General features: G+C 40.5%; 1 protein-coding gene and 3 pseudogenes across 2 annotated transcripts; 1 reads left to right on the top strand and 3 right to left on the bottom strand.

The window, feature by feature from the left end:
• Positions 1-189: 189 nt before the first annotated feature.
• On the bottom strand, positions 190-3237 carry LOC149042655 (uncharacterized; annotated as a pseudogene).
• Positions 3238-3840: 603 nt separating this feature from the next.
• LOC149042654 (uncharacterized) lies at positions 3841-5266 on the top strand (annotated as a pseudogene). Its single transcript, XR_016188525.1, has 2 exons — positions 3841-3970; positions 4233-5266. The product of XR_016188525.1 is annotated as an uncharacterized LOC149042654 (transcript).
• A 4638-nt stretch (positions 5267-9904) lies between these two features.
• LOC113685139 (uncharacterized) lies at positions 9905-11468 on the bottom strand (the record flags this gene model as incomplete). Its single annotated transcript, XM_027202616.2, has 2 exons — positions 11012-11468; positions 9905-10809 (listed from the first exon to the last, which is right to left on the bottom strand). Coding segments are annotated over exons 1-2 (1137 nt in total), but the record flags the coding sequence as incomplete, so codon positions are not given.
• Positions 11469-11735: 267 nt separating this feature from the next.
• LOC149042653 (uncharacterized) lies at positions 11736-13530 on the bottom strand (annotated as a pseudogene).
• Between the last annotated feature and the right edge of the window lie 1179 nt (positions 13531-14709).

The raw sequence follows: 14709 nt of genomic DNA, 5'->3' as shown, positions 1-14709 counted from the left end.
ATATCTGTGCATGTTGCTTGGATTATACCTTTGCTACAGTGGACACGTTACAAAATTAAGCATATTGAAAATAGAGGAAACAAAGTTCCAAAAGTTTTTATTATAAGGTAGACTCCAACAGTTTTTATAACACAACCTAACAAAATGGTCAAGTAAGTCAACGAAGAAAAGCCTGATACTCAGGCTAAATTAAACTGTGATACCCAACACATTAAAGTTTTCAGTATTATACACAAGAGTATGATCCACAAGACCATAAAGCAACTCTCTTCCTAAGACTGAGTGATCCATAGAGATTACACCAGGATAGATCTTTTCGAGTAGAGAATGATCAATTTTGAAAACTACTTCTTGGTCATCCATCTTAATGACTATCTTTGCCACAACTTTTGTCAGACAGGAGTCTGTCTTCATCATGTAGCCACAGTGTTCACAAATGATGATATCTGTGCATGTTCCTGGATTATACCTTTGCTACAATGGACACACTCTAAATACTTGGTTATCTTCTGTATGGAGTGAACCCCAGTTATTTTGAGGGTTTGTTGTGGCTCCAGGTCTTCGCTATTTGTTGGTAGATCACGTAACACTTGATTGTCAATAGCTTGAATGGCTGTATGCATAGTGGTTGCAAGCTTCTTTCTTCCACCCCTGACTTTGACTTGAACATTGGCGAAGTTATGAACTTGGTCTATGGAAATGAAAAGAAATTATCGTATTTATTCACTTATAAGGCTCACTCGGTTATAAGATGCACCCCAAACTTTTGAAGACAATTGTGACAAGTAAGTAAAATGAAAATTTCACCTAAATACCCTGTTATAAGGCGCACCCAGAATTACGGGAAATTTTTTTGACCACATCGCTGTACTTACAACAATTTGCTTCCAAAAGTTACTAATTACGTTGCTTCCATTTTCAAACCAAAAGCAAAAAAGGCGCACATTACAAACAATAGCAAAAAAGTCACACATTACAATATATATATATTCCCTTAGCGCCGGTTGGAGCATAGGCCATTAACCACTTCCGTCCTCCATCAGGTTCTGTCCTGGGCAAATCTTCCTAAAGTGGCCCAAGTGTGGCCCCAGTTTCTCATTTGGGACTCTACACCTCTTCTCCAGGAGTTCCTGGGACGACCCCTCTTTCTCTTGCCCTGGGGGTTCCAATGTAGTACCTGCCGGGTGATGTTGTTAGCCGGTTTCCTTAGGAACAGGAACTTAGGAACACATTACAAACAATAGCAAAAAAGTCACTCTTTTTAATTCGCTCAAATCATCCTTCTCAGGAAAAAGCGTTTTAAGTTACAAGATCGGTACTTGGGCATACCATTCTCCTGGTGTGACTAGGAAAAAGAGTTTTAATTAATTAACAATTATTAGGGAAATTTGGAAAAGTTATGTTTTGTTGCACAAAAATACTCGGTTATAAGATGTACCCCGAGTTTTAAGCAGATTTTCATCGAGGAAGGATATTTCTCGTGAAAAATGGTGCGCCTTAGAAGTAAATAAATACGGTATGTTATGTACCAGTCAAATCGAAGCTTAAACATCTCCCCACCCTGGGCATACCCCGGGCATTTGACAGCTGTTCCTGCCAGGGAGGGAGGGCATTTGATTACCACTCAGAGGGTGGGAAATTTTTATCACTTATAAATTCAAAGGAAAAGATTGCATATTCGTGCCGGATTGGTTGAAAACCAAAGGCCTACACAAGCAGTGTTTCGTATTTGGTGTTTAAGAACAATATTTATATGTATAACATTTAAATAAGTGTTGTCTAATAAACCATGTTAACATGCACAGCCTCAGAAGCATTATAGAAGCTACTGAAAAGTTAAAACAGTAATCTGGTAATTTTCCCAGTGGGGGCATCTGATCAGCTTTTTGGCCCAGTGAGGGATGCATTTGAGCAAAAATTTTCCAAACATTCAAATGCCTAGGGAGACTTCCAAAGCTTCGATTTGACTGGTACATTAACACTGCATTTTTTTTACATGTTTTAAAAACATTTCAATACTTACCAGTTTTGACGTTCTCGATGTGAGATTCCCAAATATCTATGGGAATCCTGCCAGATCCATTGTCAAGAAACGCCTCCACAAGTGTAAGTTTTTTGCGGTGACTTCCAACTATACGCTGGTATTTCAAACCAAAAATCTTGCCTTGGACTGTGACAACTTCCCATTCTTTGGAGGTATTGAGCACATCTAACACTTTGGTATTTGGCGCTTGACGTTCTGTAGGGGTTTGATGTCGAAATGAATATTCACTCTACGGTTAAGAATATATGAAAGTCATATATTTGAACTGCGGATAAAGACATGAATGAAAGTGATCCTCGCAGTGATGTGCACTACTTAGGCAGTAGTGAAAATAAGGCCTGAAAAAATTCAGGCCTGTACGGGATTTGAACCCATGACCTCTGCGATACCGGTGCAGCGCTCTACCAACTGAGCTAACAAGCCAACTGGGAGCTGGTCATGATGGTGGTTCTAAATAATCTACTTCGTCTTTATCCGCAGTTCAAATATATGACTTTCATATATTCTTAACCGTATATTCATCACTTCACGGGTTTATTTAGAACCACCATCATGACCAGCTCCCAGTTGGCTTGTTAGCTCAGTTGGTAGAGCGCTGCACCGGTATCGCAGAGGTCATGGGTTCAAATCCCGTACAGGCCTTATTTTCACTACTGCCTAAGTAGTGCACATCACTGCGAGGATCACTTTCATTCATGTCTTTATCTGCAGTTCAAATATATGACTTTCATATATTCTTAACCGTATATTCATCACTTCACGGGTTTATTTAGAACCACCATCATGACCAGCTCCCAGTTGGCTTGTTAGCTCAGTCGGTAGAGCGCTGCACCGGTATCGCAGAGGTCATGGGTTCAAATCCCGTACAGGCCTGAATTTTTTCAGGCCTTATTTTCACTACTGCCTAAGTAGTGCACATCACTGCGAGGATCACTTTCATTCAAATATTCACTCTGTTGTGGAGTACTAATGTTAGTCATGTCATTGACGATAATTTTATCTTTCGCTTGAGTGTTAGGTGAAGTAAGTGAGCTTAATAAGAGCGTGTCTTTCTTGACTTTGAAGAAGTAGCGGTCTTTTATGGGGGCTATAGAGCAGGGCCTCCACGCTCTTTGTCGCTGTTTGGAGTAGAAAGGTGCAGTAGTCCAGAGTATTTCCCCTGTTTCTTCTGGGATTGGATAGGTTGTGGACATATCCGATGGCGGTTTCTTCGACCAACGCAACTTTCGGGCCGAAAGTGTCTCTTTGTGCTTCCAATTTCTGTGTGGACAAAGGCCGTTTGTTAGATGTTGCAGAAGATTGTTTATCTGCTGAAGAAGTCGAAGAGATCTTTTTGGGCGATTCTGTCAAATTCTTGGAACTTTTTGAACTATCTGCCATTGTACCTTTCTGATTAGGCATGGTGAAATCCAGACGACGGACTTTGGTTGGTAAATGATGGGTTAAGTTTTCAAACACGCTTTTATGCTGGAATTTAGGATCGGAAATTCTTAAATTTGATTGGTTCATTGCATTGTTACTTGCAAACATTGACCAATGAGAACTCGAGAATTTCGATCCTTGTTCCATGGATCCACTCTAAGCTCAAAGATCTAATACTTCGCAAAAGATGAAGTAAAAGTAGTACTGTACATCGACATTTTTGCCCTTAATATAAATACAAGCAGTGTGCTATGTGTGTTTATTGTAACCATAGTTAGTAGAGGGAACTGGTTGGGAAAGCTGGCGAACTTCAAAGGCCCAAACAATAGAGTCCCAGCCGAGGTTGAATTGACCCGTCACGTGACTCTGACCGTGCACACAACGAACAAGATGGCGGATGCTACAAACGAACTCTTCGTGTTTGGAGACGATTTTGAAACGATTTTGAACATGTTAGAGGAGGATGAAGCAATCGAAAAACACTTTTCAACTACAGCGATTGATGTAAGTATATTCTATGTGAATTCTTTGGCCTATTTCGGCCGTAGTGACCCTAAGTGTACCATACGCGACTCTTCGACAACAACTTGACCATCGTACCCAACGTTGACAAGTTAACTACGCGAAATTTTGTATCGCCAAGATACTGTTGAGCTAGATGACAAAACTGTACGTAAACGTAAGCCTAAATTAACTTTGAAGGCCATTAATGTCCATGCATTTTGCAGTAATGACCAAGACCACTTTGTGATCGTTTTTACCACAGGTTCAATCGGCAGATTTCGTTTGTAGTGAATGTGGAAAGAAATACAAGACAAGAGGAGGCTACCAGAGACACAGAGCTTCTAAGCATAACCCTAATGAAAACGACAGACAGGAACGGACGACTCTCACCCCAAGCAGTCTTGCTGAAATTGTAAAATATGCCATACAGACTGTAAACAGAGGCAGAGCTTTTGCACCAAGCCTTAGGAATGAGTTGAATTTGTACCAATTCAAACAATTTGATGAGGGAACTGATGAATTTACCGTGCTGAAAACAAGTTATGATGGATATTTGAAAAATGGGGACATCGAGAAGTTTTATGGAAAATATTATGGTCAAGTGCCATTGCAGTCCAAAAAGTTTTTTCAGGATTATCCCACAATGCTGCAACATTATTAGCAACTAAGGTGGCAGATAGTATGCTGGTATACTGCAAGTCCACGAAGGCTTGTTGTAGCAGCAATCATCCAACCCAAACTCTGTTATCAGAGAGAGAGAAGGCTGGTCTTCAATATGTGGGAGGTTATGTATTACATAATCTACACAAGCAGCATGCAAAAATATCAACAATTGAAAGCAATCATGCTGTGGCAATCTTAAAAGCTGGAAAATTGGAGACAGGGTCTGATTCACAAAGACTGGTGTCAAGTTTGAGTCGTGGAGGTCTTTGGTCCATAACCAAGCCAGCAGAAAAGATTTTTGTCAGAACAGAACATTATTTTCAACAAATGACATCTACAGTCAATCTGGCTCAAGTTGACATAGCTGATATTGTGGGCAAATCAGTGAGTGATAGTGAATTGTTGTCAAATTACTATTTATTAGTTTCTGATGCTGAACTTGTTCCAGACAATCACATTGTCAAAGATATCTTGCATGGTATTGTACACTTGTATGTCAGGGTGCGTTCATTTTCTTTTGCCAAGGATATTATCCAGCGTCATAAAATTAATACGAAGCAATCAAAAGCTAAGGCACTTCACAAGGAGATGAGCAGGAGCTGTGAAGAGCAACAACAAGAGAGGCTTCATTAGAACTTTTTTAAAATTTTTACTTTTTGCTGTGTAAAAGAATGTAAAAAACACTAACATATGCTGCTAAAAAATGTTTCTGTTGGGCATTTGTTGCAAATGTAACTCCTACTTAAAGCACTTGAAGACTGTCCATATATGTACATGTATTGGTTGCTGTAAACTGGAAAGTCAACAGATACTCGCTTTGGTCTGAATAAAGCCCGGAAAGGGAAGGACTTTTTTGTTTGAAGTACCTCATTATGAGAAAATACAATCCCTGAGCAACCACTTTTCTAGCAATATTATTGCCCACTTGAAATATCACTCTTTTGGGTGGTTTTTTAAAGTAAAAAAGCATTCAAATTTGGAGTTTTACATTCCCACTCTACCCTTGCTCTAAAATCAGTTGTCTGCAATGCCATTATGTCCAGTTTAATGTACATGTATTGAAACAGTCAAGCAATTTTTAATTTTTTTCTGCATGGAAGCTTGGTGTGTGTAACTTGATCCCATGCATGGCAGGCATCCCTTCTACCCCTAGTGTTCCCACTCTGGCATGACACTGTCCTCTGGATTCTGATGGTGTTGTTGTTATATCCAAATGTGCGGATATCTGGATTGTCACTTCGCCTTCCCAGTTTGCGCTGGTTCCCAAAATATTCCTCCACTTGGTCCTGGCAGAAACGCTCTGTGAGCACGAACTCCATCCCTTCATGAAGCAGGAATTTGGTTGCCTCAATTGCAGAATACACTGTTATCTGGAAGCCCTTATAGGTCTGCCAGGAAAGGAACATACGGGATCTGGCATTCTTGCTGAAGTTTCCTGGCCTTTCTTCTGTGCTCTCCTTCCATTTCCTCAGATACTCCAAGAAATTCAGTAGAAACTTAAACCTGAAACCAAGTGGCAACCAAAAATGTTAGTAACACCAACTACTCTCAGCTGTCAACACTGACACTCGTATCTGTCAAAGTAACATTTAATACTATTGATTGTCATCTGCTGCTCATAAATTTACAATAACAATGACATTATTCACCTAAAGTGGATGTGCCTAGTGGTGGACATTTACCGAGCCACAAATGAGAATGGATAGCAATCTGGGCACACACAAAAATCTATGCTATCCACTGTTTTAGTATATACCAATGAAATAATGATAACCTCACTGGAAAAAATTTTCATAGAAATAAGTATACAGCAATAGAATTATGGAAAAAAAAAATTAAATTTTGTGTTGTGCTGAAACTTCTCACAAAGAGAAGCAAAGTAGAGATGACTAAAACAACTACATGTTATTCCATTCAGGTGTTAAAAAAACAGTAATACCTTTCATCTTGATCAGATCGGTAAGGGGCTACGAATGGCTTGCGCTTCCTCTGATATTCTGTGGTACTCCGAACATTCAGACAATCAAAAAAGCCATCAACCATTTCACAGAGTTTTGCAGTTGCTGCTGCCTCTGGTGGCCCAAATTCCTTTAACACTGCAGCCACAGATGCACTAAGGACTTGAGCTGCTAGGTTCACTCGCATAACAGAGTATGCATTTAGGTTGACATGTTCAAATGACAACTTAGGCAACAGTTTCGAACCATTGTCCAAATCTTGATGGAAAATTTGTGTAATGTGCTGCCACAATAGAGAGAGACCATTGTTCCACATGTATCTTGTGGACTTTCCAGAGCCTGAATGCATCAGACAGTTCCTTGTTGTCTTGACCAGGTGTGGGGCATCCGAGAAGAAATAAATATAACGATGGGGTGCAAACAAATTTGTTGTACGATAACAAACATCCTTATCTGATTGCCCATCAAGTGACTTGTGAAGCCGATAAAACCTCCTGTTGGGTGAAGCACCATAGATGTGGCAGCAATAACCCACAAGTTGCAAGAGGTCTCAAGGATACAGACAGCTTCCCAAAACAATGGCAACTACTGAGCAGCAGTAGCACCTGTAGTGGCAAAGCGAGCCAAGCCAAATTTAAGCTCTGTACAAATTCCGCGTACAAGGAAAGCAAGGGCATGCGTAGCAACATCATCAACCTTCTCAAGAACTCCAAAGTTCAAGTTTGGGTCTCCAAGATCGGTAAAGCCAATCAGTTCACCAGTTGTCTTGTCAAGTACAAGGTTTGCCATAACTTTCATTTCGTCAAACAGGAGAACAACATATCGTTGTACATCAAAATAGCAGTCAGTCTCAGTCCTGAGTTGCTCAATCACTTCCTCTTGAAAGCCCCGTTGTGGCTTTATAGCGTTTCGGTAGTCCTTCAAACGTCGCTGACTTGGAAGAACCAAAACCTTGCTTTTTCGAAGTTCCTCATAGCATGAAGGTGTGAAGGTGACTTTACCGCAAGGGACAAGCAGAAGCGAATCATCATTGGGTGATAACGTACACCAGTGCAGCTACCGTAATTTCCGGTCGATTACCCGCACGGCCGATTACCCGCACCGGCCGATTATTGCATACGGCGAAAAAAAAAGTCAACGGATTACCCGCACCGGTGGATAACCCGCACGTTGTTATTCAACTTTTTCGGTGGCGAAAACGTGACATCAAGGCGATACATTTCAGTCTTTCGATTCAGACATGTGCACAATTCTGTGTCAATATTAGCTTATACTTTATTGATAAAATTATACAGTGAAAATTGAACAGTAAAATTATACAGGGCGAGTGTTAAAAACTTGAATGATAAAGTAAGTTCAGTTCAAAATCCATTAAAATCTTCATCCTCAGTGTCACTATTAAATAAGTCCATTAACTGCGCATCGAGTACAGGATCCAGAATTGCGGTAGATGTTATTTGTTCATCGTCACTGATGTCGGATGTCTGAGATGCATCATCGTCAGTGCCACTTGCAATTCCTGCTTTTCTAAAACCATTCTTGATGGATGAAACTTTTACAACCTTCCAAGCTCGCACAACCCAGTCGCAGACTTCGGCATGGGTGGCCCTCCTCATTTTTCCTGTTTCGGTAAAGGTATGGATTCCCTCTGACATCCACTTCTCCCACTCCTCGCGAACATGGTTTTTGAAGGAACGGTTCACAGAAATGTCCAACGGTTGTAACTTTTTTGTAAGGCCTCCAGGAATCACTGCGGTGGTTGTTTTGTGCTCCGTTCTGTAATTGTTTCGAATGCCTTCATCGATGTGTGCGCTGAAACTGTCGAAGATAAGTAGCGAAGTTCTATTAAAGAAGGACACTGGTCTGGCACGCCAAACTTTCTCACCCCAGACAGCCATTCCATCTCTGTCCATCCATCCTTTCTTGTGGCAATGGACCACCACACCATCCGGTAGATTTTCTTTCGGCATTGTTTTGCACTTGAAGATTACCATTGGCTTGAGCTTCTTCCCTGATTCTGAGCATGCAAGGACAACAGTAAAGCCTGTTTTCTCATGACCGGTGGTTGACACAGGAATAGTTTCAGCTCCGGTTGCATCAACAGTTCTGGAAAAAGGAGCATCAAATGACATTGGGACTTCATCCATGTTGAAGACACGATCTCCTTGGATTCCAAGCTCCTCCTTTCTTCGCAAAACAAACTGGTGAAAGTTCGCAACCTTCTCCTCCCAGTCATCGGGCAGTTTCTGGCCCACCGTGGTTCTCGCTCGCACAGACAATCGATGTCGGCGCATGAATCTGCAACACCAGCTCGGACCTCCTACAAAATCAGCAACATTCATTTGCTTTGCTAACTCTCTCGCCTTCAGTCGGATCATGACGGTAGTGACAGCACGGCTATTTTCTCTTTGGCTGACAATCCACTCCTTCAAGGCATTTTCCAATGCGGGAAACTTTGCGATACCAGTCCGGCAAGTGCGCTGACATTTTGGTAGTTTTGCCATGACTTTCTTTTTCTTTCGCCAGTAACGGATCATGGATTCATCAATTTCAAATTCTCTTGCTGCTGCTCTATTACCGATTTCATCGGCAAGAGTTATTACTCTAAGCTTATAATCAAACGTAAAACTGTGACGTGGGCGTTTCACAGCAGGCATTTTAACTTAATTGGTGACTCGTGGATACACTTATCGCGAATGATCGAGGTTTATAATTCTTATTCAGTCAGTTACCTTTTTATAGCATGTAGGAGCGTAATGAGCAATATCCATTGTTCATTTGTCGTTAAAATACTTTTTCAGCGCGAAATTAGTTAAGTTTCGCACCTATTATTTTCAACATTCTGGTGATGCATTTGGGATTTAAAATTACTGTCGGCAATTTCTCAAAAAAATCGATATCTCCTGTTCTACTGGGCCTAACAAGTCCCTTAAAACGGGAAAATTCTCTTTAGCTCAAGCTAGTGAAAACTGGAAATTTGTTACTGATGCGCCGGATATCCTTGGATTATTTTTGTCACCATCAAGGTTTTGTTTTCACGCGTGCCGATAAAAATTTGTTTGTCACGCAACTAATTATGCGTGAAATAAACTCGAGTTGGCATCATGTTTTCGTGCCGCTTTGTGGCACTTTTGATACAATAAAATTCATTTGAGAGGTGGAAACGCAGGTAGGTGAGAAATTTTTTCAATTCAACTTCCAGAAGAATTTAAAATTGTCACATAACCCGCACCTCCCTATTACCCGCAGTGGCGCGGATTTAATGCAAAATCAACAGATTACCCGCGGGTAATCAACCGGAAATTACGGTACTTGAAAACAATTTCTTTTGCTGTTGCCAGAAAAGATTCATAAAGGGAGTTATTTCATTGTCCGCTGAATCAAATAGTTTAACGAAGTCATTGCTCAGTTCATGGTCTACTTCAATGCTTGATTTCTGTAATTCATTGCGCATTTCATTGAGCTCTCTTTCAAGTTCATAACATCGCAGCCTTTGCTGTCGCAGAGTCAGTTTGATCCTCTCTGGATCAGTCTTTGATATAGGAGCATTGACATGAGCGGGTGTTAACTGATGCTTGTCTTTTGCCTTCTTCGCTTTTTCAGAACACTTTTGGTACTCCATGCATGCACTGCACACCTTTTCAAGTTTTCCACATATAATCAAACAGTCCTTTACTCTGCAGTAACCTTTGTGTGGAAACTGTTCGTCTTCCTCTAACCCCTCACTCATGGGAACAACATGATGAAACAGTGTGCTTGTCATCTCTAGTGTGTCAACTCCACAACACAAACTGTAGTTCTCCCCCAACAGTTCAGCAAGACTATGTATGGATATATTCCTGACTGTACGCCGATAATCAAGGTACACAGGATGATCCTCCGGAAAATAACAGCCATAAACTCTTACTGTAAATGCTAGACTATCATCCACAATGATTTCAAACTTCGGAAGCACATATGGAATCTCTACCTGTTTTAAGACAGCTCTGTCAGAAAATGTTCCAATGTTCCAGTTTTGAAGGCTCTTTAGCTTAGTCAAGCGCTGACAAAACTCCGTGAAAGTCTTGTAATGAACTTGCGGCTTCTTGATCAGATCCTGGACAATGGTTCGCTCAGGTCTTTGCTCGGGTTTTGGAGTCTCGTGAGTTTTTTTCGGCATGTTCAACTTGGGAAGAGCACCAAACCGAGCCTTCTTCTTAGTCATTTTCTCTGAATGAACTATAAACAAAATAAAAAAATTACACGCCAAGTTTTAACGGCGATACAATGGATGGAAAAACCCCATATACAGTCAATGTCTGGTAAAAATCGCCTGAATTGCACCACTAACACGACTACACAGAATATACAGGACTGATATCTAAACACAAATCGACACCGTGACAGTCTACACTCGCTCGTACAAGTTCGAGCTACTTACATATTTCAACGTCCTCAGGTTCGAAGTGTTTTTCGCAGGTAAAGATCCTGTCCTTCGCTACTAAGACTTTAAATGGAGCATCGCTTTCTCTTGTCTTTGTAATTTCGTTCAGCCACTCTTGTCTCCATTTCTTGTGAGCCTCGTCCTTTGGTGCAGGCAACTTCCAAATTCCAATGCCTTTCGTCCTTCTGCTGGTCCCACAGCCAAACACAGCGCAGTTGTCGCCGGGCATAATTTCCCCAGGATGCTATATTTCTAGTATCTGATTTCAACGAATTCTTCTTTCGCCCGAATATCAAACAATTTGTTCTACAAACGGAATAACGCTACTCAATACGCCATCTTGCTTTGTGTGTGTGTGCACGGTCGTGAACACGTGATCACTCGAAAATCAGAACAAAGAGTTCCTCCTTTGAAGTTCGCCGGGTTTCCCAACCAGTCCCCTCAACTAACTATGTTGTAACAGAACTCTTTGAATGATTTCGTTTGAATACCATCCACTATGTATGCTCTCAATTCTATCTCAATTTTTAGAGACATTGTTTCCTTCGTAGTTTTGGCATACAAGTCATACAGATCGTTGTAGTAACAGGCTGTTTGGAGGTGAATTCATTGCGGTATTGGTTATCAGCTAGTGACACAGCAGCAAGCGTCGATACCGTGAAAGAAAAGGTATTTTGAACTGGAATGTTTTTATTAAATTTACTGTGTCAAGCATTATTTTTCAGCAATGATTTGACGTCATCGTGAATTTTTTAATGTTAATTTTGATTGCATCATGGTCAGAATAGTATACATTGACCAAGTTGTTTTGAAGTATTTTTAGGTTAGCAGATTTGACGTATATATGATCTAATAAACTGCCAGAAGAAATGAAAGTCGGCTGCTGTACTATTTGTTCAGAATTAAAATTATTCATCAAAGATTTGAGTGAGAGGTTATCATCAGAATTTAAGTCATTTATGTTGAAATCACCAAGAACTACATCAATGTTATTTGAATTAAGTATATGTTCTAAATTGGAAATGAAGAGAGGAATACTGGTGAACTTCTTACGATAAAGCAGTAAGAATGATGGGTTTTGATGATTTATTGAGTTTGCAATCACAAATTTCAAGGCATTGATTGATGAGAAGTATTCATGTTCTGTGATTTGGATATAATCCTTGGTACAAACAGCTAAACTCATGAATTTATCACTTTGATGGTCCTGTCTAAATAAAGCAAATGGTTGCAAGTTTCTTCTTATTTCATTATCTGCATCATTAGGAATTAGTTGTGTTTCTGTGAAAGCTAAGATATCACTGTTGAACATATTATCATATCTTATGTCAATACTGTGTTTTCTAAGAGACCCAATATTTAACAGGCTAAGTGTGACACCAGTATTTGAGACTGCCAACTCATGTTCAGAGGGAAGACTGCTTGTAATTGATGAAATCTTTCGTAACCTTTCATATTCCTTGTCTAACTTTTGGATTTGCCTTGACATGTTTCATTTCAATATTGCCAAGAATATGAAGTCCTTGTAATGTTGTTGAACGACTTAGTGCAACATATATTTGGCCATAGTTAAAAGATCTTTGTTTGAGAAGATCAAAGCTAATAACAACATTTTTCAATGTTAAACCTTGGACCATGAGTACTGTACATGCATAGGCTAGTGTCAAGGGAAATTGTGTTGTTTGAATCTCCGGCGATGAAGGTTTGCCTGGTTTGATTTTAATTTTTGTTAGTACTGGTACAATAGGGACTGCCTGGTTATTATAAGCAAAATTATTTGAATGTTTTGCTATTGCATCCTTTCCAGCCTCACTATCATCAAACTTGATGTACACAATATTTGTCTTTTTAGTGTTTCCATCAACTTCAATCTTAATTACAGTTCCCATCTGACCATTTATCAGTCTATCAGCAATGTCTATGTTTGTTGTTAACATTACTCTACAACCTTCCTTTATTGAGATTTGATAGTCTAGTCCACCTGTTTCAGACCTGCTTCTTGCTAAAACTCTGTCAATATCTTGTTTGCTGACATGTGGTGGGTATTGGTCAATTGCAGTAAGAATGTATTGTTGTGCTGGTATTTGATTTAGTCTGGTTACATTGTATTGATTAACAGGTTGATTTTCTGCCCAGATATGGAGAGCATCGTGTGGATAGTTAGAGTCAGACGGTGAAATTGATCTTGAGTGAATGCAATGGATATCTACTTCTGTTTGGGTTCCTGCTCTGATTCTATTTAAAAGTTCAGTGAATGGTTGGTCATCCTTTTGTCTCATTATTTCTGTTGGCTCAATCATTTTAAATGCACTCCATGGGTGACATAGGTTGAAAGTATCATTTTTATAATTCTCAAACACGGCTCTTCTGCGTATAGGTGGTAATTGATATAGATCACCAACAGCTATGAAACTGATGCGTGCAAATAATTCTGAATTTGGTGTGTCAAAGATCTCTTTTAATCTTTGATGGATATGCAGCAAGGTAGTGTTTGCAACCATTGATATCTCATCTACTATTATTATTTTCAATTCAGATAAAGTTAATCTCAACTGCGTTCTTTTTTGGTCAGACATTGGGGGTGCAAAATCTCCAGATTCTTTGGGAATTGATAAGGCTGTATGTATTGTAGTACCGTTGATATTAGGGACCTTAAGCAGCTTTGTTGAGGACGAAAACGAACAAAATTATGACGTGGCATGCTCTAGGACACTGGGACGAGAACATCGTTTTTGGCGCGAAAATTGAAAGTTAAGCACCCGCGTCTTGTACAAAGACGAAGATGTCAACAAGTGAGGCTCAACAAGTGGTGGTTTTAGTTATGTCGTCGTTTAAAGACATCAGGGATTTTGTTTTTGTTGGATATGCCCACGACTGTTATAGTATGGAGATGTTTGGTATTGACTGTCCGTTGTTGTGAGCCCGCGTAGTATGCAGCGGTAATGTTACCATGTGCTCTTAACAATATAATCTTGCTGTTGACTCGCCATCTTGTGTGCGTGTACACTCTTCTAAACCCCCAAAAACATAACATATCTGGCGACGAGGATGGGATGATCGACGCAGCATAGGACTTGTGGAGGCAGGAGTTGTCTCCGATTGAGCTGAGTTATCAGGTGGATGTGAACTGGTTTCAGGTGAGCTAACCGGTTTGGGTTCTGGAACAATTGGGGTTGCCGTCTCCAAGGATGGTACACCAGATTCAGCTGTTGTAGAGTGGGAGTTGTTCTGCAAGACGTCATCCACATGTCGCCTCCAAACTCGCCCATCATCAAGGTGAACTTGGCAAGAGTGTGAAGAGGGGCGTTGTACGACGGTTCCAGGCTGCCACTTTTGCCCTGACGAGTGGTCGCTTGCAAGGACTGTGTCGCCAACAGCAATTTCTCGGAATTTAGCATGCTTGTCATAGTGCATCTTCATCCTTACTTGCTGGTGGGAAACATGAGTGGCGAGGTCCGGTCTCACTAGAGAGAGACGTGTGCGCAATTCTCTTTGTAGAAACAGTATGGCTGGGGACGAGCCAGTTGTGGCGTGCTGGGTGCTTCTGTAAGACAAAAGGAAGTTCTGAATTCTCTGCTGCAGTGTGCAGGATGAATCAGATGATGAGGATTCTAGAGAGTGCTTGAAGGTTTGCACAAACCGCTCAGCTAGACCATTTGAAGACGGATGATACGGGGAAACCAATATCTTCTGGA

The sequence above is a fragment of the Pocillopora damicornis genome, chromosome 7, assembly GCF_964200805.1.
Source record: "Pocillopora damicornis chromosome 7, jaPocDami1.2, whole genome shotgun sequence".
NCBI lineage: Eukaryota > Metazoa > Cnidaria > Anthozoa > Scleractinia > Pocilloporidae > Pocillopora > Pocillopora damicornis.
This window is presented reverse-complemented; position numbering and strand designations above follow the sequence as displayed.